The 26853-nt window shown below is 44.6% G+C and overlaps 1 protein-coding gene across 8 annotated transcripts in view; it reads right to left on the bottom strand.

Annotated features, from left to right (window-relative positions):
* The window catches only part of ANKRD50 (ankyrin repeat domain containing 50), a 98669-nt gene that overhangs the window by 51620 nt on the left and 20196 nt on the right, over nt 1-26853 (bottom strand). The window contains exons 2-3 of one of the 8 annotated variants that reach the window (XM_061585100.1): nt 9516-10026; nt 5331-6581 (exon numbers count right to left, since the gene is read on the bottom strand). In XM_061585100.1, coding sequence (XP_061441084.1) covers nt 5331-5812 — 482 coding nt within the window. In that variant the 5' untranslated portion in view covers nt 5813-6581; nt 9516-10026. The other 7 variants (XM_061585099.1, XM_061585098.1, XM_061585102.1 and 4 more) reach the window with 7 other exon arrangements.

Below are 26853 nucleotides of genomic sequence, written 5' to 3'. Positions count from 1 at the left end.
GCCCATGCACTACGTTCTGCTACGAAGGCCCTCCTCCGGGTTCCAACTCACAGGGAGGCCCGGAGGGTGATGACAAGATCTAGGGCCTTCTCAGTGGTGGCCCCCGAACTATGGAACAGTCTCCCCGAGGAAGTACGCCTGGCGCCGACTCTGCTCTCCTTCCGGCGCCAGGTCAAAACCTTCCTATTTTCTGAAGCATTGTAAAGCAAGCGTTTCTGAGTTCAGGACTGTAAGTTTTGTCAGGTTTTGTTTTGAAATGATCTTATGGGAAGGAGCAGAATGCCATGGGGGTATTTTCAATTCAAGTCTGAAGGCACATAAGACCAGCTCCCTGCTGAAGCTAAGCAGGATCAGGTCTGGTCAGTGCCTGGATGGTAGACCTCCTGGGAACCATATGTAAGCCGCCTTGGGTTTCAATCATGAAAAGAAAGGTGGGGTATAAATGTAATAAATAAATAAATGAAAATAAAAATTTAACATTTTGGAATGCAAAAAATCCATGCTGGCTGTATAATTTACTGAGACAAAACATGAAGATCAAGCAACCTCTCAAAGCTGCGAGTATATGTATATAAAATGCATATGCATCTCTAAGTCTTCACGACTTCTTCCAACAGAAAACTCAATTGTGTCTTAATTCTTCCACAGCAGCCACAATACTTATTTGCCCACCTTTCCCAGTTGTTCCTGCCTATGATCAGAATCTGAGTTGCTACAGTATTACACATATAGCACCTCCCAATGTTCTCAGCACATATTTAAAGTTGAGTTTATCCTTTTAGGTTCCAGTATCTTTAATTAGCCTACACAGGCCCAATCCTGCATCTGCATGTAGCCTTATCAATTCTGCCTCTGGTGTTAATTTCAAAAGAAACCTCTTTACATTCTAGTTACTGGTAGGTTGTTAGGTTGTTTTCTTTTTTGAGAACTGCAAGTTAAAAGTATTGAGACAGCAATATTTCATCAAAGGGTAGAAGGGCTTTCAAGAACATTTGCCTTTTTTTATAGAAAGAAGAAACAAAGGACCTCACGTAAATGCATTTTATTTTCCACACTACAAGACTAGCTTTTGAAACTTAAGCACTATGCGTGGTGGGTCTCCACACACAGAACAACTGAAAGTCGCATACTGTGAAGATGTGTTCAGGAGTGAAGGTGCTCCATATGATCACTTATCAAGAAAGTTGCAGTAAATACAGTTGCAATAAATCCTGTATTTCCACATGCAGTGAAAACCAGCCAGTAGAGCTGGTGCTACCAAAGTCAGCTATTGTAAAACATTTGACTGTAAGTCCTCATTAAGGTGCAAGCATCCGTTGCCTCCTTCATATGTTTCCATATTAAGTTAAAATCTCGTAACAATTTTTTAAATTTATTCATATTTACACTTTAAAGCATGTGAGTTTCAGGTTTCTAACAAGTCTGTGCAGAACACACACTATTCTTGTTTTCAATGTACCCAGATTCATTTTTTCATTTCTAGTGTGTGCTTTCCCTCTACATCCTGAAAGAACTTTTACAGGCAATTAAAGAACAGCACTGCAAGTGGCAGCTTTGTTTACAGGTATTTAAAAATGCAGTTAGAGTACCTGTACTTGAGTGACAGCTGCAGCTAACAGGGTTTTTTTATATCATTTCTCTAAATTTTTTTGGAAAGAATTTTGGGGTTTCAAACACTGCTAACTTCTGTTTCATGCTTTATTAGGCAAGACTAACATAAATGACCTCAAATTTCCCCATCATGTTATTAGCTACTATAATGGTCACCCTCCGTGGCGCAGAGTGGTAAGCGGCGGTAATGCAGCCGAAGCTCTGCTCAGGGCCGGAGTTCGATTCCAATGGAAGGAGGAAGTCGAATCTCCAGTAAAAGGGGTCGAGGTCCACTCAGCCTTCCATCCATCCGTGGTCGGTAAAATGAGTACCCGGCATACGCTGGGGGATAAAGAAAGGCTGGGGAAGGAACTGGCAATCCCACCCCACATGTACGGTCTGCCTAGTAAACGTCGCAAGACGTCACCCTAAGAGTCGAAAACGACTCGCACTGTAAGTGCGGGGACACCTTTACCTTTAATGGTCACCATGCTCACACCACTGTGGCTTGTAGCTGTTTTGTCCCACATTTTATGGGATAAAACATGCATAATTTCATTAAATGGTCACTGTCTCATTTCCCATTTAATCTAATACAGTATAAGCAACTGAACACTGGAAAAGTAGTACTGCCATTATTTGGTATTTGTTTTGCACCAATGTGCTAGGTGCTGCATAAACATAAAAAGTAGAAATTACCTTTCAAGAAAACTATTGAAGAACAGCTGGTTGATGCTACAATGATTCAGGAGAGGATTAGAGAAGGAAAGAGTGGAAAATGCTTCTAGGCATTCAAGGAAGGAGAGAGCAGGCATTTGTACCGAAAGTACTAGAAGAATGACAAAAAAGGTAAATAGGAGCCTCAGGCCCCATTTGCAACACATATTTAAAGCAGTATCACACCACTGTAAATAGTCATGGCTCCCCCCCCAAAAAAAATCCTGGGAACTGTAGTTTAAGGGTGCTGGAAGTTAGTGGTTAAGAAACTCCATTCCCTTCACAGAGCTAGAATTCCCAGATTTCCCTAGGAAGAGGTTTTGATCATTAAACCCCTCTGAGAATCATAGCCCTGCAATGGAAACAAAGGTCTCTAACAATAAGCACCCTTAAACTACAGCTCCCAGGATTCTCTGAAGGAAGCCACGACTATTAAGTGGTATGATACTGCTTAAATGTATAGTGCAGATGGGGCACCAGTACCAGCTGCCATGAGGAACCCACTTCGCATTGATCCCTGTAGCAGCTCTCTATTTGAATGGCACAGCACCCAATGACTTGGCAGATGTTGCCACCCAACACTGATATTGCCCCCTCCATTCCAAACTGAACCAGTTTTCTGGCAATTACAGTTGGAAAACATTAATAGCCCAATCCAAGCAAGACTTACCCACTGAAATCAAATGCGTAAGAAGGAGTTGCGAGGTTGATGCTGGATGCGACACAGAACCAATATCAATAATTACTGAGGAGTAATGTGATCACAAAAATGGGAGAGAGGGAGGAGTTCGCTTAATCTTTATACATAACTACATCCTCAGTTAGATTATACCTTCTCTTGAAGAAGCTTCTATCAATTTCTAAATTGAAAACTAAGGGTTAAATACCCTTCTGACTCAATTTTAATAGTGGGTGCTAATATTCTCTGCCTTTCATTTTCAGATGAAGCATTTGTTTATGGGCTAGAATTATGATCCATGAAGAAGCTTGAAAATCAGAGAAAGATACCAGGCTCTTACACCACCATTAGTAACTTCCAATGTAGCATATGAATCCTGGAGAGTTACAACCCATAAGTAGCAGCAGGGGACCACCACATTAGTTTATACTCCCATCAGCCCCAGCAACCATGGCCAATGGTCAGGAATAATGGGAGATGTAACCCAAAATATCTGGAGCACACCACAATGGTAAAAGCTTTGTTAAATAGTGTACAGTCCCTCATTCTTACTCATTCAATGACAACAGGTCTTTCCCTCCAGCTACGTAATGGAGTCCCACTGAGTGAATACAAGCAACTACTTACTACAGCGACTCAGAGAACCTATTCCAGAGATAGCCAACATGGTGCCCTCCAGATGTTGCTGGACAACAAGTCCCATCAATGTGGTTTAATGGTCAGAGATGGACTAGGACCTCGGAGACCAGGGTTCAAATCCCAACTTAGCCATACAGCTTACTCAGTGTGACCTTAAGCCAGTCAGTCTCTTAGCCCTGCCTTCCTCACAGGGTTGTTCTGAGGATATAATGGAGAGGGGGGAGAAACATGTATGCCACCTTGAGCAATTTGGAGAAAAGGAGATATATAAATGCAATAATAAAATAAACCATCTCAGACCACTGACATGCTGGCTGATGCTGATGGGTGCTCTAATCCAAAACATCTGGAGACCATCATGTTGGCTACCCCTGGCCTATACCGTCTTCGCAAAACATGCATCAATAAAACTACAAGCAGTAAGGAGAATGTTACCTTTCCTGGATTTTTGCTCAGGTGTGGATGCAAGGTAGGCTTCTCCTTTACCAGAAAGGCATTTTAGACAGTAAGCTTACCAAGAGTTTCAATACATACCATGGTAAAGTACCACTTGGTCAACAATGAGTTGCATTCGCCCACCATTAAAAAATCTCTTAAGAAAATATGAGTGTTGTGCCTCAAATCAAGAATGCAGCTTCTTGTGCAGCTATTTATATCGCCACCTATTTTATGGAAATAGTTTAACTGAGTAAGTGTAAATGGGCAACAGGTGGCCCAGTTTTTATCAGTGACACTTCTGACCATGCAGTGAGGGGTTCAGAAAATACTCTTGAGGAACTAATCCCTGAAACTAATCCCCTGCTGGGAGGAAGGGCGGGATATAAATCAAATAATAAATAAATAAATAAACTATTAGGTCAGTTTTGCTTAACAGACAGCACACTTAATTAACTCTAATTAGATGAGCTTGGCAAGTTCATGAGCAGCATCTACTTTTTTGACACACTCCCTGCATGTTTCTGTATTTCCAAAGGAATAATTTCAGGTTTTTATACAGGATAAACATTACACAGGGTGGAAAAAAAGCCATTGTAAACCCTCAATATCAGCTCTTCATCCTCCTTTGAAATCCTAGTTCAATCATGGTTTCCCAGTGTACAACATCTGGAAGGTAGCCTACTAAAGGACAAAAGATCTGCCAGCTCAAACTTTTTATTTTATGCTGACCAGTATAGGGTTCCTCATGTTTTATAAAGCCAATTTTTGTAGAGAGATATAGGCAGCAAGCAAGTTGCAGTTGGAGATAATGTCACATGTCATCAAATATATCAAAGGAAGTAGAATAAATCCCTCAATAAACATAGCCTCAAACCAATTTCTTTTTTGATGCCCGTTACTAAATTTCCCAAAGAACTACTAGGCAGGAATAGCTCAATACTGGCAAAAAAACTTTTGTCCTTAAAAGCAGGGCCACCTGTCAATATAACCAAGGGATCATTCTCCTTTTTAAACTCTTCTCTGATGCTCCACTCCTCAAGCTTCCATTTCCAATTACTATGCAATCTAATATTTGAAAGATGCCAACCTGGAATGTATTTCCAAGTGTATCTTGTCTGAAAACATCTGCTGTAAATGGAGTTTTTCCATACAGGCTATTGGAACAATTCATGCAGAGAGATAACACCATACGAGAAGTAGGTTTTTCCTGTTTTATGGAGGGCTGATCAAGAGATATGAAGGAGGGAGATACAGGCATTGTTTTTACCTTTTAAATGCTTCAGCTGGGTTCCTCTCACACTCCCCAGGCTGCAAGAGACTTTGAACAGCGGGATCTCTCAGTTTGTCCTCGAATCCCTGAATCAGTCCACTGCAACAGATCTGGGCAACTAACCCTCTAATGAAGCCTCCCACACAGAGAGTGTCCGAGTCCTGAGCTCTGCAAAAGTGGAAAGCCAGGGCTTGGTGATGTAAGCCTCTTTGTAGACCGGCAGGTGAGCTTGGCCACAGTAATTCAGTACAGAGGGCTGTCTTGCCACTGCCAGGCCCTCCGACCAACAGCACACCCCAGGCAGTTCCCTTGCCAGGGACAACAGAAGTATTAGTCCCAGAATTCAGCACAATGGATGGTTTGTTGGCAGTGCTGTTGTTGCTGCAGCTTGACTTTTCCTGGAGGCAGTGCTGAAGCTTGTGAAAAACCCACTCTCTACAATAAAACTGCTTCCCCTGCAGCAAGCTGGTCTGAGCCATTTTACAGACTTTCTTCTCTGGGACAGGTCAGAAATGACAACACATCTTAACGTTTCATTTAAAGTAGATCCTTAAATCCAAGCAGACATGTGTGCTGCATGGAACTTGGCCACAGGACAATGCAATCCGTGGACCCTTCATCCCCTCATATACTGGTCAGTAGCAGCTCTGTATGGCCAACAGGCATCTTCCCATCTAAATGTGCTCCTGATTAGCACATAGTGTATTGCTGATCAGATAAACCTATGTTTGATACCAAGGCTCAGAAATACTTCTCATATGGCTTAAAAGGTCACACAATGCCATGGCTACAGTTGCAGCTTATACAATTGTATGTTCTTCTATGTAGATAATACATCTAAAAAAGCTGAGCTGTTAACATGCAGAATTCCCACGTGTTCTTTGTGCCTCTCTAATTCCAGTTATTCCAAAATATGCAGGTTTTCTGCCACCCAAAAAAAACTGCCCACATTAAGATGCAACTCAACAAAAGGTTTCTTGTCCATTCCATGAATGCAGTTTATATTGCAAACATATGGATCCGCCTCACTTTTTGAGAAGTGGTTCACGTAAGTCCATGCAAAAGGCTTCTGTGGTCCCAGGAAGTCCTTCAAATTATGACGTGTAGCAACCACAGCAAGATGGAAACTCAAACTTTTTGTGCAGGAGACATTCAGCAAGTGCTCTCTTTGCAGTCTCACGTTTCACTCACACACTCTTCAGGTGTCACAACTGCCGATGTCAAAACACTTGCATGTCTGCCCCAGATCTGAAATTGAGCACCACAAACACTCGTTAGCTTATATGCATGAGACAACACAATTCTAAGTAGAACAGCCAAAGCCAGGCATTTGTAAGGAATACAAATACAGCAAGAACCCAAGAAACAATTCACCTCATGTGCACTATGTAGTGATATATATATATACACACACACACATATACATATACACATATATCAGAGGGGAAAAGCCCAACAGCAAGCAAGCCTTGCTAACACAATCTAGGTTCATATTCATGTAGATTTTATCAGATATAGAAAAGTGATTTTGAAACCACAACAGCCCCTTATCCCATCCTGAAAACAGATCCTCATGCAGGCACCCTATCTCTTTCCATGCACCCCATGGTTTGATCATCTGAACCTCCCGTGTACCTGCTTCTCATTATGCATACCAGGACTTCCCCCTTCAGCTTTTTCGCAGCCTTCTTTGTTCAGGGCTCATAAGGATCAGGATAGATACAGGAGCCTTCAGAGCCACGTTGCGATTTCCCATCCTCTCTCCCTCCCCGCCTCCCAAATCCAATGGCATTGTGGCCGCGCGGCGTGCTGTTTCTGTCATCTGTTCCAGGCAGCAACCCTCGCTTTTCGTTTGTCTCCGGCTTTGTCTCTGTCTGTCTCCTCCCCCCCCCTGTCCCGGACGACTAGGCGTCACGTTCCAGCTGATAGCAAGAACTGGCAGGGTACAGCAAGCGCCTTCCTTTCGGTTTACAAAACAAAGACAAGAAAAAAGCGGACTCGCTCGAGCAGTCGACAGGTTAGCCCGTCTGCTCCCCAGACCCACCCCTCTGAGCAGACACACACCCTATCTACCCGCCCCCCATCCCCCTGTCTGCGTCGGTCCCACAGCGTCAGCTCAACAGAGATCGTGCAGAGGGAACACGCACACAGCGCCCGACAGCACAAAGATCACAGTTAGCAGCAACAGCAGCCTCAACTCCGTTTCGCTTCAGCCCCCACCCTCGATCGATGCACTTGGTTTTCATTCTCTCTAGGAGGAAGTCCCCTTGCCTCGTCGTCTCGTTCCTCTGCCCAGCCAGCCCCCTCCAATCCGCTTTGCCAACTCCAACTGCACGCCTCCTTTTCTCCCCCCCCCCGTTCGTGGGATTCAGATTTCAAACACAGAGTAATCCCCGCCTAGGGTCCCGACGCTGCTCGCTGGCCCGTTTTTCACCTTTGCCACCAATATCGCGTAGACAGAACAGAGGAGGCACACACACATACGCGTGCCTCGACCAAAACAAACGGAAACCCCGTTGCACCCAAGGCGAGGTAGCGCTCCCACGTGAAAAGAGACGCGCCAGCGCCTTGCACAAGTCCGGCGAACTGGAGACGTTTTACTATCAAGCTTGGCACAAGGCAGACGGGCAGTAGTTTGCGCCAGACGAAGAGAGGCAGATACACGAAACAAAGCCCTTGCACAGGGCGCAAGAAGCGTCCTCGCAGCGCAAGGCAAGCGCTCAGAAAAGAACCGTGTACAAGCCACAGAAGACACACGGCTGCACACAGAGCTCCACGCAAGGCAGGCACTCATCCACGTACACGAGGAGGAGCCGGACCGGGGCCGGCGATTCATTGGGCAAGACAGACAAGTCAAGGGAGGGCTACGCCCAGGGCACTCCGGGCAACGCCGAAACCTCTAGCCCCCTTTCGGCCGCGTACCTTTCAAGACTACCCGGCCCGTTGCAGAACGGCGGGTGCATCAGCCTTTTTAACCAGTCTGAGATTCCGAGATCTCCACTAGGGCGGAGGTGGCTAGCTAGCTGGTTGACTGCTGCCCCTTCCCCAGCCCTCCGATGGCCCTCCTCCTCTGACCAGCTGGCATGGCGAGAAAGCCTCCCGTTCCCGGCTGCTACTGCTCAGTTACCTCCGCTGCTTCCTCTTCTTCGGGCGAGGAGGAGGAGGAGGCGGCGACAGCAGCAGCAGCAGTAGCTGCTAGCTGGCTCTTTCTCCTCCCGGTGCTGCTGAAACCGCTTCCCCCAAGGCGGGCGAACGTACAGACAGGCGTGTCCGTCGCTCTTCCCGTCGCCTTGTTTCTATCAATTCCCCCCAGGGCCGGCTCCCCGGGGTTTTTCTCGCAGATCTGCCCAGCCACGACCGTTGCAATCACAAGATCATCTACCCCCCTCCTCCTTAACCTGTCCGATTAGTCTGCCTCTCTCCGGCTCCCCCTCGACGCTTGCCCCCTTAGGCCACGCCTACCCACTGATGGCCACGCCCCCGCCTGCTGTTTTGTGTTTGTGCTTGCAGGCTTGGAAGAGGCGTGGCCAGGCGGCGGAGACTCCGCTATACACACCACCTGAAGGGAAGGAAATTGTTACTAGAACGGGGGGGCGGGCTTGATCTTCACAGCTGTTGCGTGACTCTGCCTCGCTCGTTTGTTTGCGCGAGCAACAGCCCTGTCATCCTTCCCCAGTTACCCTTTGCGTAGAGGGCTTTGTCCAGCACCCTGATCTTGCCCCACTGGTTTCTGTGAGACTATGTGCAGGACTGCAGCCCCATCCTAGTCACTTAGAGCATTTCCACAACTTTAAGACTACTACCCAAAAGCTTTCAAAGAAGCACGTACGAACACGCCAACAAAAATGCGAGCACCCCTTCCCTATAATGCCCTGCTCAGGAGGACAAAGCTTTTCTTCCTGCTAGGATAGAGGTCTGTTTGATTCACGTCCCCAGAGTTAGCGTCAATAAGCGCCAGCCTTTGTTTACTCAGGAAAGTAAGTGCCGCTGTGTTGTCAGTGAAGCTTACTCCCAGGAAAGTGGGTACAGGACCACAGCCTTGGCCAGTTCTCTAATCCGCCCCAAACCATACTAAGAAACCATTACTGGGAATCTGGTACCCAGCTGCATCCACTGATGCAGTCAGTCACATGCCACTCTTAAGCTCACGCGCGGGCATCGCCCCCGGCCAAATCCACAAACCTGACAGGTGGAGCGCCCGGCCCAAATTTCAAAAGTAAAGCACACTTTGTGGTGTTGTGTGTTCAATAAAGTGCTATGGAACTCAAGAGGAGGTCTCTGCCCGGCTTCCGCCGTGTTTCGTTTTGCTTTCAGAAGGGGAGGTCCACTCTTAAGTATACTGCCTGGGATAAAGGAGAAAATCGATTCGAATAAGTGCCACTTCCTAGGCAGAAGATACAGAACATCTGCTCATTCTACACCAGAAACTCATAGAATCCAAATCCTATCCGCGTCCCCCTTTGTCTCTGAGGTGGAAGTCTGATGTGCACAGTACTTGTTGGGGTCTTGTTGCGTGTCGAACCGAGGTCCCATACGCTAGGCTAGACCAACTACATCAGCCGGCGGCAGCAGAATCCGTGCCCAATGCAACCAGGCTGTTCTTTGTCCTCAGCCCGAGGACTCATCCGACTTCCTGCTCTATTCTTGCACAACTAGGTCACGAATTGGGATCGATCTTGCTCCAACACCGGTGCTGGAAAGGAAGGAGAGTTAAAAGCGAAGGAGAGCGTACTCTCGCCCGAATCAGACTCATTTGATGATAGACTGTGAAATGCTGCGTCGCTCTATGGACAGACCGACTATTCCACGTCACAGTTTGTGAGCATGCTCAAAATGTTCGAGCATGCGCAGTTGCTCTACCACCGAAGCGGTTGTCTGTGCCCTTATTAGATGCCTGGCACAAAATTCAAAAGCGGGAGTGAATCCAAGCAGTAGGAGAGTAGGGTTTATTTTATTTTTTATTTTATTTTTGCAGTGGCTCCCCCCCCCGTTTCTCAAAAGGACTACTAAAATGGGGAAAAGAAGGAATTCTTGCAAGTGAGATACCTAACAAATGGAGCAGTGTGGGTGTGTCATTTCCACACAAGAACCACTTTAGCTGATCACGCTGATTGTGATGTAAACACATTGCAGTGGAATAATACAAACATTTAGACAACTAACACTGGTCCAAAACTATTAACATTTACAACTCACAGATGATCAGTGAGGTGCATTAACAACAGAAGTATGTACAAATGTTCACTGACTTGATTTATGATTGCTGTAACAAGGATAAAAGTGAAATACACTCAGTACAATAAGGATACCATAGAATCAATAAATTGGTTAAATACTGGCTGGGGTGATGGGAGTTGTAGTTTAAAAAGTAACTTTTCCAAGCTCTGCTAATAAGTTACTCTTTATTTTTTTCAAAATTGAAATGCATGCACACCATCTGAATTCAACAAACACATGATTTAAGGACTTTGACTGTATACCAGTAAATGAATACCATATAAATGAATACCAGTTGCTGGGAATCACAAAGACTACAATAAAAGACAGACTTGGAAGTGAACTTCCACTGAACCTACACATAAAAATGTGTAAGATCAGGCTGAAAATGTATTCAGGAAGAACAAAAGCTATATTCACTTTGTTTGCCCAATGCCCGCACAAAGCTTTGAATTTTCAAGGCCATGAGATAATCAGTTATGGGGACATAGCCTTTTTTTTTTTACAGTTGACAGTTAATTACTTTTTGTACCTCTTGCACCTAAAATTTGAATGTAAAATCTGAATTGGCTAAATATGCAGTGTTATTCAACCTTGGGTTCCCTGATGTTGATGGGCTACAACTCCCATTATCCCTGACCATTGACCGTGCTGTCTAGGGATCATGGGAGTTGTAGACACAACATCTTGGGACCCAAGGTTGAAGAACAGTGGGCTAGAACTTACATTTAATTTGAAAACAGTCATCTTTCTTTTTCAGTCCCATTTTAGCATATGCTGCTGGTGGGGATTAGGATTCAGTGGATGTGTTCCTTTGCTAGACTCTGCCAGCAAGGTGCCCCACTGCTGCAGTGGTCGCCTCTGCACCCTTCAAATGCTCAACACACTTTGGAGCTGGTTCATACACCTTATTCTTTTTCCATGGTGAAGGAAAAGGTGTGCACTCTCCTGCACCTTTAAATAATGGGCAGAGCAGACAGCCTGAACAATGTGCACGGGTCAAAAGGGGCAAAGGGTTGCAGATTATTTTAGATACATAGTAGAGGAAAGAAGAAATCTGGATGGCTTTAAAAGAGGATTAGTTAAATTCATGAAGGATAATGCTACCAGTGGCTATGAGACACAATGGCTGTGCTCTGTCCTCACTGTTGGAGGCAGCATGATTCTGAATACCAGTTGCTGGGAATCACAAGTGGGGAGCGTCCTGTTACATTCATGTCCTGCTTGTGGACATCTCATCCCTATGAGACCGGGATTCTGGACTAGATGGGCCTTTGGCCTGAAACAGCAGGGCTCTTAAGTTCTTTGATGTTTGCTTTTCTGCTATGCAAAGAAGGTTGCTAGTCAGCTAAGTGTGTGCACTGACCCTTTGATTCATACAGTATATATGGCTGTAATCCTGTGTACTCGGATTAGGGAGTAACCCTGACTGAACATAGTGGAATGTTGAGTAAACATATATAGGCTTGTGCTGTCCAACAGAGGTGGAGAACCTGTGATTCTCCAGACATTGCTGGTCTCCCAACTCCTAAGCCAGCATTACCAATGGTCAAGGAAAGTGGTGTTAGTTGCAAATTCAGAAGAGCAGGGTCCCTTCAAGTTAGTCACAGCCACACCCCCTTCCCCCCTTTTATGCTGCTGAGGTGAGAATAAAATTCTTGTTAGTGCCTTCTCCCACAACAACAGATATACCTAGGAGCCAATAAGCATAAAAAGGGAGAGTGTTAGCTGCTGAGAAGAGTCTTCTCAATGGCTGACTCACCTCCTTTCACTGATTGACTCTAATCAGCAGAAGAGGACAAAGAAGCCTGTTAGAAGACTCTTCTCAGTGGCTAGCACACTCCCCTTTCATGCTGATAGGTCCATAGGATGCTGGAGACATAGGGACCCTGCTGAGACCCTGCTCCCAAAAACATAAGTGGTCTAAGATCCTCTGAGACCCTAGATGACTACACCCCTGGAAAGGATGATGGGAACTATTCCATCAGTATCTGGAGGGCCACAGATTCTCCACGCTTGCTATAAATGAAATTCAAAACACACTTTCTAGGCAGTGTGTCCTATTGGATACAGTAGAGTTTACTTTCAAGTAAACATGCATAGGATCACACTGTAAGACCATCTTTGCTGTTGATGGTTCCTGGTGCTACTGATGGTTTTCTCCAACACCTTCAGAATGCACATGCCATTTGAATAAGACATCACAGAGGTCTTCTTTTGCTCCATAGTTTGTTTGCCCTTGTGCTTTGTCAGTGGGATGTCTCAGTCAACTGATCAGCAATACATCTTTCTGTCATGAAGTTTAAGCTATTATCTTGCATTGATATTGCTGGGCTTTCCATTTTGAGGTCTCCCTTACATAAGCACACATTTTTTTAAGGTCTGCATTGCTCATCCAACATTGTGGAGCTATTTAAAGCTATTTAAAGGAAGTACTTGCCAATTTTCAGCAACGATGCCCTAGATTTGTATATAAAAAGGAGACACCCACACATTGCCTTGTGCAGGCTGCAAATGTCTGTATATAGCTGACAGCTTGCAGAAACATATACATATGGGTAGGTGCTGAAAATGAGCACTTGTTCAGCCCATCATCAGTTGTACATCTGTATTCACATAATTACATTTTCAACATAGACATTTAAATTGCTTTCTCAAGTTTAATTTATTAATTAGCATGCCTAATTTATTATAATCTTCCTGTAAACCACTGTGAAGTATAGATTTCTCTCACAGATTAAAAGTGAATTGTTTAATGTCAGATTCACAGAGACAAAGTTATACAATCAGAAGAATCAAGTGGGAAATATTTTCTTGGGCTGTCCAGGGGAAGGTTGCATGTGTGAATCCTTCCCATGGAAACCTTAAAATATGCAAAGGTCTCCATATGTCGATATGAGATCCTTTTTCATTCATCAACCTGTGAAATCTGCCACAACCTGCTTATCTTCTCCCTGTTAAACTTGGAGAGGCTCAACTTACTTGTTCATTCTGTTGTTAATGTAACAAAAATGTAACCTTTGTTCTAACAGATTGTCTATGGGCTCATCCAGACGACTGTATAATCTGTGATATGATCGCTTTGTGTGTTCATTAATTTTCCTTGGTCCATATGACGTCACCTGTTAAAGCGCACTTTCTCGCTGTTAAATCCGCTTTGGCATTACTGCAAAAAATGTGATTTGCTTTTTTAAACCGGGAATCATCCGCTGTACTTTCAGGCGCTAGGATGCAAGACTTTAGAGCAGGACGCGTTCCGTGGGTGGTGCTTGGGCGTTTCCGCATACCCCTTCTCTCATTCACAGCCAATCATGTATTTCCACTTTTCTGCATGTTCAAAAATGACCAGGAAAAGCCTGGGAAAACTGAACCAATCAGAGCAACGGGGTGGTGTTGGGGGGGGGGCTCTGCAACTTCTACTGAGCAGATGCAAAAAAGCGCATTTGCGCAGAAGCAGAAACAGCCATTAATTTTTAGCCAGCTTGCAAACTGGGCGGCAATTGTGGTTGTTTGTAAAGCCCCCCTTTTCCTGGCTGGTCTCACTCAAGTGCAGCTGGTTGGTGCAGGAAGCTTGCTTTGCTCTTTCCTCCTTGCTCGGAGACAGACAGACATGCACAGGGACACACAGCGGAGAAAAGCGAGAGCCAGGCGCTTTGTACAGGGCAACGGGAAGGAAAGGGAGAAGGAGGGGGGTGAAGGCAACAGAGCATCAAGTTTTGCCCGAAGTGGTTGGGAAGTCTCTCTCAATAGCTCTTCCCTGAAGCTGCTGCCACTGCCGCTGCCTACGCAGAGAGGGAGAGGCAGGCAGAGCGAGAGAGAAAGAATGGGGAGAAGCTGTTCTGGAGAAATAAGTGGAATTGCCAGCCGTGTGTATCTCCAGAAATGTTAATATGCATAAAGGCAGAAAAGCATACAGTTGTTTTTGTGAAATATCACAAATACAACCAAAAAACCCACAGGAATTATTGGCATATAAGTGGTTTGCTAGATGGCCACCCGCAACCATCTAAGGAGGCTCTGGAAGGAGAGCAGAGGAAGGGGTCGCTGGTGGTGAGGGCCAGCTGGGGAGAGAACGGACAGTGATGTCAGGCCACCGCCAGGCAGGGGGAGACCCCAGGGAGGCTCTCAGGCAACCCTTTTCCTCGCAGGACCCTCTCTCCCACAGGCTGCTTGAAGCTATGTTCGCCAGCCTGAGGGAGAGCTGGGCGGCAAGCAGCAAGGGAAGGGGGCTGTCGAATCAGCTGTGGGGCACTCTGATGGCTCAGCTGTCAGCCCAGCTGATCGGCAGCTTGGCGAAGGGGGGGGAACAGCTGCCTAATGTGGAGCAGCCGGAGCAGAGAAAGAGAGTGCAAAGGAACAAAGCAGGTGGTTGCAGTGCAAGCCTGGCTGTTGTGGAGGAGGTGGCAGTGGAGGTGGGGGGTGGCAAGGGCTCTCGGAGGGGTGCCCCATCCCCCGCGAAGCCCCTGGAGCCCTTGGCCCCCTCCTCGGGAGAGCTGGAGGTTGTTTTTGCCACCCCTTCACTCCAGCCGCTCATATGGCGAAGTCGTGGGCTAGAGCACCCTGGAAGCCCAGGTGTGGATCAGAGAGAAGCCAGCCAGAGTGGCAAAAAGGGGAGGACAGCTCAGGTGGCCCGGCAGCAGCTGGCAGGGGGGTGCTGCCAGGCAAGGCGCCGAGCAAAAGGGGCAGCAGGCGATGGAGAAGGAAGGGATGCCAGTCGCCCAGGCGCCCCTTCCCCCTCTCCAGAGTGCATTCAGCATCCTTTGGCTAGGAACCCCTGGCTCCAGGCCAGGATTTCATTCTTGCCTGCAGCCTTCTTCTCTCTCTGCTGATTGAGACTTGCCAGCCCTGTCTATCTCCAGAATGTTTACTATGCATAAAGGCAAAAACACATACATTCGTTTTTGCGTTATATCGCAAATACAAGCATACAAAAATACAGGAATTATTGGCATACCAGCACCACCACCCCGCCGGCCCTGCTCCAGAGTGGCGAGCGGCAAGGAACTCCATTACACCCACAGGAAATTCAAACTTTTGTGCTGTTACAGTCAAGCGCATGCGCAATATTGTTGCAAGGGGAAAAGAACATACGTCATATTTTGCGGACCAATTGGCTGATAGGGGGAATGTTATGGGTGGAGATGGTAAAAAGCGAGAAGAAGTATGGGTCCACCCACTGCGTGTGCGGGCGCAAGAAAAGCATTTTTTTTTAATCGGGAAAGAGCGAACAAACAGGCAAAGTGAGGACTGTCAGATGACGAACCGGATATGGAAAACATGGATTATCCCGCTCCGTTTGGATGAGCCGTATGTTAGCCTTTCCAAGTCAGTGCCCTCCAGATTATGGACTACAACTCCCATCAGCCCCAGCCAGCATGGCCAATGGTCAGGAATGATCAGAGTTGTTGTCCAAAAAATCTGAAGGACTCCAGCCAAGGAGTCTGCTGACTTGAATCAATTAAAAGCTACATTTTGTGTAGATTGTGGGTAACTGAAAATGTATAATATGGAATGGAAATAGTTAAGACTGAAAACTAGTGCTTTCTTGGGAAGGCTGTGACATCCAGATTAGACACCACAGTGCATTTCTTACAATTTTGACAGGTAACCTCCTTCTGTTTAGGTATATTTGAATTCATCTGAACCTTGACACTGAACAGTAGCTAAGCTGATAAGGAGGCAAATGAATGAGGGAAGGAGAGTAGAAGAACCCATTGCTCATTGGTAGAACACATGCATTTTATGCAGAACGTTCTGGAATTTTTCCCTATGCAGGAGGAGAGGTATTGCCAGAGTAGACAAAATCAGCAGGAACTGATGGGACTTGCAGTCCAAATCATCTGGAGGGCACCAGGTTGGGAAAGGTTGGGCTAAACGGTCCAGTGGTCTAATGTGGTATAAGCAAGCTTCCTATGGAGCACATTATCACAAGTTCCCTGCTTGCGGTCATTCCCCCTTCCTTCCCCCCCCCTTTGACTAGACTGCTGGCAAGGTTGTCTGACTCATTTATTGAAAAAAAAACCCTGCTACAAGCAGTGTAGTCCTATGCATCAATCTTGTTTTCATGTCGAGGTTATCAAAGGGACGGCTCTTGAAGTTTTCCAGTGCTGGTTAGTATTAATTAAGGCTGTGCACCATTCAGCAGAGTCTCGGGTTTCAAGCAAAATCAGGCCCATTTAGATGTTTTTAGGCCTTGACCAAGTTGGGTTCTAACAGCTGTGGATCACTATGGGTTGAATTTGATGACCCAGAGCAACCCAGGGCTATCAGGGGGCAGGGCATCAGACAGGAAGGAGAGGCAACTGTGACTCTCCTTCCTGCCTGTTGAGCAGAGGCAGCGATCCTAGGGGCTGCTGTTTTGCAAAGCCTTCTGCTCGTGAACCAAATGAGCAATCCTGGAGGCAAAGGACTTCCTGCAGGAAAGCCCTTTGCAAAACATCATTGCACAGGATAAATTGACCATGTTGCCTATCAAGGGGGGCAGGGGCAGAAGAAGACACAACATCTTCTTCCCATGCTTCCCATGTTTAATTAGGGATTTTTTACCCTAATTAAACATGAGCCTTCCCCAAAACATATTCAGGAGTGGCTCTGAGCCAGGGTAGGTGGTCCCTGGATTGACCCAGGACAGGTTGTCTTGCTGCCATCCCCTCCAGATTGGTCTGTGCACAGCCCCGGTACTAATTGCTATGTTCTTGACCAATGCTTGATCGCACAGAAAAGGTGACTTGGCTAGTCAAAGTTACCGGACCATAAATAGCTCTAAGTGAGCAATTGTTCCAACAAAGGTCAGGAGCAGACTGAGGCCTTTTAAGGTTCTGTCTTCCTCCAGGCTCCATCCCCTTGTACAGAACTTCAGAGCCTTAAAGGGCCAACCCTCTGGCCAGAGGATGGGCACTCTTCCTCTGTTTCATAGCCTCCCTCCTGGTGTGCTCCCAGTGCCACTAAACTGGTGATGTGCAGTGCAAGGCATTCAGTTCTTCAGGGGAAGGTGTCTGTGAGGGTTTGGACTCTGTCCCTATAGGCCCAAGTGGTCTGGGAAGTTCCTCTGGGGCTCATGTCCAACAGCCTCAGGGCAATGGTCTCCCTATCTTAGGGTTGCCATATTGCCCGGTTAGCTGGGTTTCATCCGGATTCTTTGCATGCCACCCAGCACCCGTTTAGCCCCTTAGGTGGCCTGGATTCTCAGCTTTAATTTAAAAAAAAATTAAGTTCCTAGGTGGTCCGGTTCTCGAGATATACATAAAAATGCCAGCCACCCCCCGACTGTTAAATCTTTCTTTAAACAGTACTGTATAGCACTTCGTAGCTTTAACCCCGCCCATTTACAATAATAGAAAGGGGCTACATGATAGAGGTATGTTTACATCAAGACTGTTTATGAATAAGGCACCACCCCAACCTCTACTCCCCCACTTTATGATTGGCGAGAAGGAAGAAGTGATAAACTTTGTTGAAACTCCAGAAATAAATCTTATTGATCTTGAAACCGACGACAGTGATCTCGTCCCTCAAGTATCCAGCCCACGACTTTCAGAGCCCCAAAGGAAGTTGAAGAATCGAAAGGAATTAATACTTCTCACTGAAGAAGAACGAATGCTCTTAAATTCCTTTTCTGCCTTATCATTAAGGGCCCAGACGGAAATTATATCAAGGCTTAACAACTTAAAAATCCTCCTTGAAAACAGACTGTCCTTACCTACGCATGAGGGAGATAACGAATCAATACACCTTGAAGGGGACGATTCGAAGATCCTGAAGGCTGACCATCATATAGAACCACTGAAGACCGCATATGAAATATCTGAACCCACAATAACGGTTCGCCCCATCCAGATCTCTGAGGAAATGAATTTAGTGGCCTTGAACTTGTCAAGGACTCTTAATAATTAGAAAACACTGCCTTCTCACAAAGTGGAAGCAGCCTGGTGTGGAGCCTCTTCATGGACGGATATGAGGAGGCTTAACGAAAATGAGGAGGGGTCGCCTCAGAAAACAACCAACCTTAAGACTGGCTCACCGAATATATCGAAACTAATAATATCGAACATCAGTAGAACTGACCCTATCTTAGAGAAAATAACCCCTTTAGAACCATCTATGGAGCTTCCATCTGCTTCCATGATAACGTCGAACTTGCTACCCACTCAGCATATAACACCCTGAAAAGTATCTGAACATTCTAAGTCACAACTAATAATCCTGTCCTGGAACATCTCTGGATGGAAAAACAAATCCTCTGACCCATCCTTTTTGGGCTATCTCCAAAAACATGAGATTATACTCTTACAGGAGACTTGGACTCGTGACGAAATTTATCTCAATGAGTATACATCACATAAATTGCCTGCAACTCCTAACTCCTAACTATGGTTGCCAGGTTCAGGGCCTGAGACTGGTCCTGTATCTTTAGGAGAAGAGAAAGTCAGCCAAGTGCAGGTGTTATTGCAACACTGTAATGAGAAAAACCACAAGGTGGAATTCTCCCTTCCCCTTGCACAACTTTTAAAGTTACAGAAGACTCTTGGAGGCCGGGCCTGGCAACCAAGAGGTGTCCTGTATCTTTAAAAGTTGTGCAGGGGGAAAGGAGAATTCCACCTTGTGGTTTTTCCCATTACAATGCTGCAAGAACACCTGCACTTGGCTGACTTTCTCTTCTCCTAAAGATACAGGATCAGTCTCAGGCCCTGAACCTGGCAACCCTACCAGTCCTAACAACTCTCAGCACTCTTTACAAACTACACTTTCCAGGATTCTTTGGGGGAAGCCATGACTGTTCCAAATGGAATAAATGTCTGATGTGGACGTGGCCAAGGACAGCTTTGGTTTAAATTTGGGTGGGAGACAATATGTGTCTGCTGTAGAATAAAAAGGTGGGGGGAACCCTGAAATGTAGTGATACTGTTAACAATATTTTCCTTTTGGAAAGGAAAGGGGCTTTCCCTCTGCCCAGTGCCCACCAACCCACCCACCCATTACCAAATTCTTCCAAGATGCATATTACCAAATTCTTCCAAGCTACACAGGAAGTAGATTGTACTGTGAAAGACCAATCTAAATTGTGTTTGCATTTTTACAAATTTGTGGGGCAGTCCAATATCTCAGAGAGGAAGCCAGGTTTCCTGCTCCCCTAGTGCACTCACTATAGCTGCCCAATTTCCCTGCTTTTTGAAGTTTGGTAGAAATATCTGTTGGCTATAGGTATGTTCTTAAATCGCAAGGGTGGGTTTTTGTTTTTTTTGCCTATTAGTGAATAAATAATAAGCACTCAGAGAACTGAGATTGCTATCAGCATATATGACATATGTATGGGCTTATTTAATATGCCCTTGTAGATTCCCAATTTGCAGCTTTATCTCTGGATTTATATCCTCTTATGGCATAAACCTATGCATGTCTACTCGGAAGTAACCCCAGGTGAGCTCAATAGGACTGCAGCCTTACAGTGCAGTCCGAACCATGTCTACTCAGATGCCTGTCCTATTAAATCAAATGGGGCTTACTCTCAGGTACATAGGGGCAGGATTGCACCCTTTAGTTTTTCTGTCAAAGAATATATTTTCACGTGGTATTTTTGAATAAAGACTGCATGCACACCCTATCGTTTTGTTTGTATTCTTCTGGCTTGACTTACTCCAGATCAGAACCCTACCATTAAGCAGTGTTAAGAGCCAGTATTTATTCAGTTTGAGTGACAAGAACACAATTACAGCTTCATGTAATCACAGTAAGCTATAGAGGTAAGCCAAACTTGATAATAAAGGCTAATACTCTGGAAAACAGGTGTCAGAGCTGATATGTTAGCTGAGAAAGATATAAAAAAAATTCAGAACACATGACTTCACATGCTATTAAATAATATTATGAAACATAATATAAGTTGGAAAAGAAAGTCGGTCACTAACATCACATTATAGAAATTAAATCCAAAAGTGACCTTTAACATGATTTGGGCAATAAATATATATCCATTATACTCACTGACTGCAAGACGATACTTAAGTCTGAGGGGAAATGCATTTATGATTGATAAAACTGACTTTATTAAGGGTCAGCTCTCATTTTATGACTTCAGGAGGGGGGGAGTATTCTCACAGATCAATCCTACGCACATAATCCATTTCCAGACAAGATTCAGGAACCACAGAGAAGCTTTTGGAATCTTGAAGTTCATAGGTTCAATCTTAAGAACAATATATTCAAAGATAGTCTGCCTCTGACTGTTACCAACAAAGGCACCAGTCATATTTACTGCTAGTAGCATAGAAATCACTCCCTGTTCCTGTACCACACTGCAAAATATTTGAACACAGGAACCATGTGGTAAGCATTACACACACAGCCAATTGAATGGCTCCTTCCCACTCAACTGTTGCCTGGCTAAGAATGAGCAAGTGAGGCTGAGGAAAAGGCTGAACCAGCCAAGGCATGTTGCTGCCTCAAGTAGCTGCACCACACAATCAAAGCATTTCAAGACTTCTTGCAGCATCACAGAAGATATTTAGCATTTTTGGATCATATGCTGCAGGACGTGATGCAGACAATATCATCTGGGACATTGCATGGGATCTTGGGGACACACCATTTGGATCACTCATTGTTTCACTGGTGCCTCTAAAATTTTTGCGCTCTCAACTTCGGCTGCTTGTGCTATTGGGAGGAGGTAAGGATTCAGGAAAGCAGATGGAATAGAAGCACTTCAAAGGGCCAAGTCAGGTGGTAGGTAAGAATGTAGGAACCTGCCTTACAGTGAGTCAGACTGTTACCTATTTTGCTCAGTATTGTCTGCACTGACTGCCAGGGGCTTCCCACAGTTTCAACCAGGGATCTTGTCAGTGCTCCCTAGAGATGCCAAGGATTGAACCTGGGACCTTCTAGATCAGATGTACTACTACTGAGCTACTGCCCTTACAAACAAAAAATCCATTGAGTGTGAAGCTATCTGTTGCTCTGGCAAGGACCAAGAAGAAAACTATATGGCCAGTGGGAAGCTGGGAATCATACAACAGTTTGGATGACAGGATGCAGCCTACTCCTAATCGTGCCATTGGGAATCTGAAATGTCATTCTGAAGTAGATGTTTGTGGGGAAAGTAGATCTTGATTTGAAGCTGGGCAGTTGTCACATTCAAACCCATGTTTCATCACAGAGCATCCCTGGGCAGCTTTCATGGCCCCATCAGGGCCTACTTTTGACATATGCCAAGGTCACACCTTACTGTCAGGTGGGTGGGTGGGTTTGAGGAGCTGGCATTTTAATTTCCCATAATGCTACAGAGTGATGCTATGTTGAGAGCATTATATGAAATAAAAATGGCAGTTGTAAGTCACACAAGCCCAGCTTCCACCATTTTCCACCACAGCCAGGTAAGCCTTAGAGGAGCCAGTGATATAGAAGAGGGCCTACAGGAGAACACTTTTCCAGGAATGCTCTCAAACTAGGGGCTGGCTTGGGTAACAGCACATTGTGACAAACAGCAACCATCTTCAGGTTTGCTCACATGAAGCTCTATGTATGGAGGCTCCCAGCCCCACCCAATTTAGAACGTTGATCACCCAGGCTTCTAAGTCATGTGGGGTGTGTTCACTCTCTGCTTCAGAGGTTATGTCCCAACACAGAGACAATGGGGGCAGGAGGAGCGACATGACTTTGAGTGTGGGGATAAATGTGCAAACCTACAACCCCTTTCACCATACTTGCCCCTGTCATGCAAGTAATGCCTGAAGAGGGTTAAGGGCAGAGGACTTATAAACATATTTGTGTCATCTGTTTGGATTAAAAACATTGTACTAATATATGCATCATTACACTGGCAAGGCTAGAACTATGATGGCTGAAATTCACTTAGGACAGTCTGCAGGTTCATAGGATTGGACCTTTAAAGCATCTTACTACCACCCAGTTATTCCGTGCAATTCAACACTGTCACAAAGCAATTTGCTTTTATGGAACCAAATTGCAATTTACTGAATCATTCTTATGGGTCCATATCTGCATTATGAAGCTCTGATGTCACGAGATAAAATTAATCATTCTCATCAGTCCATATCCGCATTATGAAGCTTTGATGTCACGAGATAAAATTATTCATGTCAAAATACAGTAACAAGAAAAGCAGGTATTTGACATTATATATGTGTTTCTCTTCCATAACCTTCAAAACAGAATGCAAGGCCATGAAACAGCTGAGGTATATATGCTGTTTTTAACAAATGTGTTTGAATATGAGCATCCAATCTTTGAGATGTCAAGTGAGCAGCAGGAATAGATTCATAGAGTGGATGGTGAGCTCCACAAATGGGATTTTAGCCATTAAGAGGAAATTAGTAGAGCAGTAAATTAGCATGTATTCACTGGGAAGTGGGTAAATTCTAAACTGACACTTCTATACAAATGACATGTTTTACTTGCTGCCTTTTACTTGTTTTAATTATAGTAACTAAATGCTATCAGATACAGAATACTGTAGCTCAGTGGTAGAGCATCTACTTTGCATGCAGAAGGTCCCAGGTTCAATCCCCGGCATCTCCAAGTAGGGCTGGGAGAGACTCCCTGCTTGAAACCCTGGAGAGTTGCTGCCAGTCAGTGTTGACAGTACTGAGCTAGATGGACCAATGGTCGGACTCAGTATAAGGCAGCTTCCTAATTCTACTTCATGGAATAATCGGCATACTTTTGACGAGCATGGTGTTGAAATAGTATCATGTATTTATTCATTATTTTATTTATAAAATTATTCATATACTGCCAGCTAGGGATTGAAGGATCTGTCAGTTTTGGTTCTCCTAGCTTCTTATATTTCCAATCTGAAACTCAGTTCTCCACATTTCTGTTTTTTAAAAATTCTCATGGAAATTTCTTCAGCATTGTAGTGTGAATTTCTCCCAATAAACACATTTTTTGTATGCAGCTTTGACTAAAGTAAAAGGTCTGGCAGCACCAGGCACTATAGTTGACGCTATGCAGGAGCATACCTAAGTATACACCTGGATAGAAGACCGCTGGGACCCTCTATAAAGAGACAGATATATGTGGTGTAATGGTTAGGGAATTGGACTATGGCTGTCATGAGTGCCCTGGAAAAGGCTTGGGGTGACTAGAGCAACGAGGAGGAGGCAGACTGGGATTTGAAGTAGGTGAGCCTTTGGAGCAGGCACAGGAGGCAAACCTTTGGGCACACTGGAGCTTGCAGACTCCCATGCTGTGGATCGTGACAGTTCAGCCCCTATAGACCCTGCTATCTCTAAGCCAGCACTGCCTGTTCAGAAAGCTGCCTCACCACCTTCTCCAAGCCCCCCATCCTTGCCCACACCATCATCATTGCGCAGCCCTGCTCCTCCTCAGGAGGAGAACTTGCAGAGGTAGTTCCATCCTCTTCCTCATTTGTGCCACTGCCAATTCAAATTGCACCTCTGGAGGGGGAGGACCTTGACAAAGTGAGACAGCCTCCCTCAGCACGCACAAGCAGGAGGCTGCGGCAGCAATCTCAAAGGGCTTTTACCATCCCTCTTAGGAGGAGCAAACATTTGTGTGCACTCCCTCCTCAGTGACACTAAACTCACGCAAGTTGGGTGTCCTCCCATCCTTACTTAAGGCTTTGAAGGGGGTGTGACTAATTGCTGCAACATCATATTTAGCCAGGTCTAGTCATGCCTAGTCAACTACCATAGAGATGCTGATTCCTGTGTAACCTGTAAGCTGATTCATGAAGCACTCTGAGATGGAACTTTTTATTAAACTTATGCAATAAAAGCACACCTCTGTGTTTGAGTCTGACCTCAGGGAGTTCATGCAAGACAATGACCTGGGAGACCAGGGTTTGACTGTCCGCTGTACCATGAAGCTCATTGGGTGACCTTGGGCCGGTCACTGTCTCTCAGCCTAACCTATCTCAAAGAGTTGTTGTGAGGATCAAATGGGAAGGGGAGAACCATGTATGTCACCTTGAGATCCTTGAAGGAAAGGTGGGATATAAATGTAACCAAGTGTGCATCTGTGTATGAATTATTTTTTTAGATGTTCTTAAAGTTTTTTTTATAAAAAATATCATTTCAAAGATGTTTTGTTTTAATATGTTTCAAATATGCTTTGTTTTAATGTTTTTAAAGGTGTTTTGTTTTAATATGTTTGAAAGTCTTTTGTTCTTAATATGTTTTAGAGTGTTTTTTAGTGTTTTTGTTTGCTGCCCTGGGCTCCTTTTGGGAGGAAGGCCAGGAGATGATTAGACAGACAGACAGACAGACAGACAGATAGATAGATAGATAGATAGATAGATAGATAGATAGATAGATAGATAGATAGATAGATAGATAGATAGATAGATAGATAGATAGATAGATAGATAGATAGATAGATAGATAGATAGATAGATAGAATGGCAAATGTTCAGTGTTAGTTCCATTCATACTTCTGTTTTGAATGCAGAAAGTCCTAGGTTCAGTCTGCATCATCTCCAGGTAGGGAAGGAGGAGGAATTCTATTCAGTTCACATTTAAAGCTAAATTTGACAAATTTGCATTTTCTGAAACAGTATGAGAACTGAAACACAGACATCCTTCAAAATTCGCACTTGTATGAATTTTGCGATGCAGTTCTACAACCAAATAAATGTTCACCAAAAATACATATATTAAGGGAAAATGTAGTTAAAATGAATATATTAGTGAAAAATCACATAAAATGCATTATATAAGGAGGAACTGCTTTCAAAATGTGCACATTAGTGAAACTTGCATACGAGCATGTGTTTATCAGAAGAATTCCGCACTGAAATGCTGAAGAATTTTCATGAGGATTTTTTTTTTTTAAATCACAAATTACCGCAAAAACGTGTAGAACTGAATTCAGGACTGGAAAAATAAGAAACCAAGAGAATGACAATAGACAGATCCATCCATCCCTATCTCCAGGTAGGTCTGGGAAAGATACCTGCATGAAACCCTGGAGAGCCATTGCCAGTCAACATAGATAATATTGAACTAGGTGAATCAGCCTCCTCTAGGATGCACACCTTAATGTGGTGAGGGGGGTTCAGAGTGTCGAAGAAGCTGAAAGCAATGCCGTCAGGAGTCTAAACCAAGAGGCTAGACTCCTAACAGTGGCACCCAAGGTGGAATGGTCAAAGCTGAGACACCAGACTAAGATTCATCCAAACTCAGAGGAAGGCAATGGTAAACCACTTCTGAATACCTCTTACCGTGAAAATCCTATGAACAGAGTATCCAAAATGCAACACGAGCTAGTGCTGGAAGACAGACCCCCCAGGTCAGATGGCACTCAGCGAGCTACTGGGGAAGAACAACGGACAAGAACAAGTAGCGCTGTGACTAATGACGCAATCAGGTCAAAGCTGAAAGGAAGCCCAAAGGCTGATGTGCACAGATGCGAAAGGAGAGTCTGGAGTTGTATGAAGCACACAACAGGAACATGGAATGTGAGAAGCATGATGTGCTGATAATTATGGGGGACTGGAATGCAAAAGGAAGGAACACAGAAGAACTAGAAATTGTGGGGAAATGGGGCTAGAAGATAGAAATGAAGTAGGAGAGAGACTTACTGAATTATGTGAAGCCAATAATTTGTTTCTTGCAAACACATTTTTTGAGCAACCAAAAAGACGACTGTACAAGTGGACATCACCAAATGGTCAATATAGGAATCAAATTGATTATATAATTGGAAACAGAAGATGGAGAAGCTCCATACTTTCTGAGAAAACAAGACCAGGAGCAGACTGCGGTACAGATCATGAACTGGTAATATCGAAAATCAGAGTACAGCTAAAGAACAACAACAAAGCAATCATAATGCCAAAATACAATTTAAATAACATAACAGAACAATATAAAGATCAAATAAGGAACAAATCTGAGGCTTTAAACTTAGTTGACAGAGAACCAGAAGAACTATGGGTTGAAGTCAGAGATATTCAGGGAAGAATGCAAAAGACAATATGTCTAGTTAAAAGGAGAGAAACACCTCAGTGGATGATTGACAAAACTCTTAAAATGGTTGATGAAAGAAGGAAAGCAAAAGCAAAAGGAGATAGAAACACAGTCAGAACCCTAAATGCAATATACAGCGACTAGTATGTAAGGACAAAGAGAACTATTACAATAGTTATTGTACAGAAATAGAAGAGGACAACAAAAAAGGTAGAACAAAAGCCCTATTCCAAAAGAGTAGAGAAATTAAAGGAAAAATTAAAGCAAGAGTAGGGATGTTGAATAATCAACAGGGGACTGAGATGAAATAAAAGGAAGATGGAAGCAATACACTGCAGAAATCTATAAAAGAGATGCAA

Source organism: Rhineura floridana, chromosome 9, assembly GCF_030035675.1.
Source record: "Rhineura floridana isolate rRhiFlo1 chromosome 9, rRhiFlo1.hap2, whole genome shotgun sequence".
NCBI lineage: Eukaryota > Metazoa > Chordata > Lepidosauria > Squamata > Rhineuridae > Rhineura > Rhineura floridana.
The sequence above is the reverse complement of the archived record's forward strand: the minus strand, read 5'-3'. Positions and strand labels throughout refer to the sequence as shown.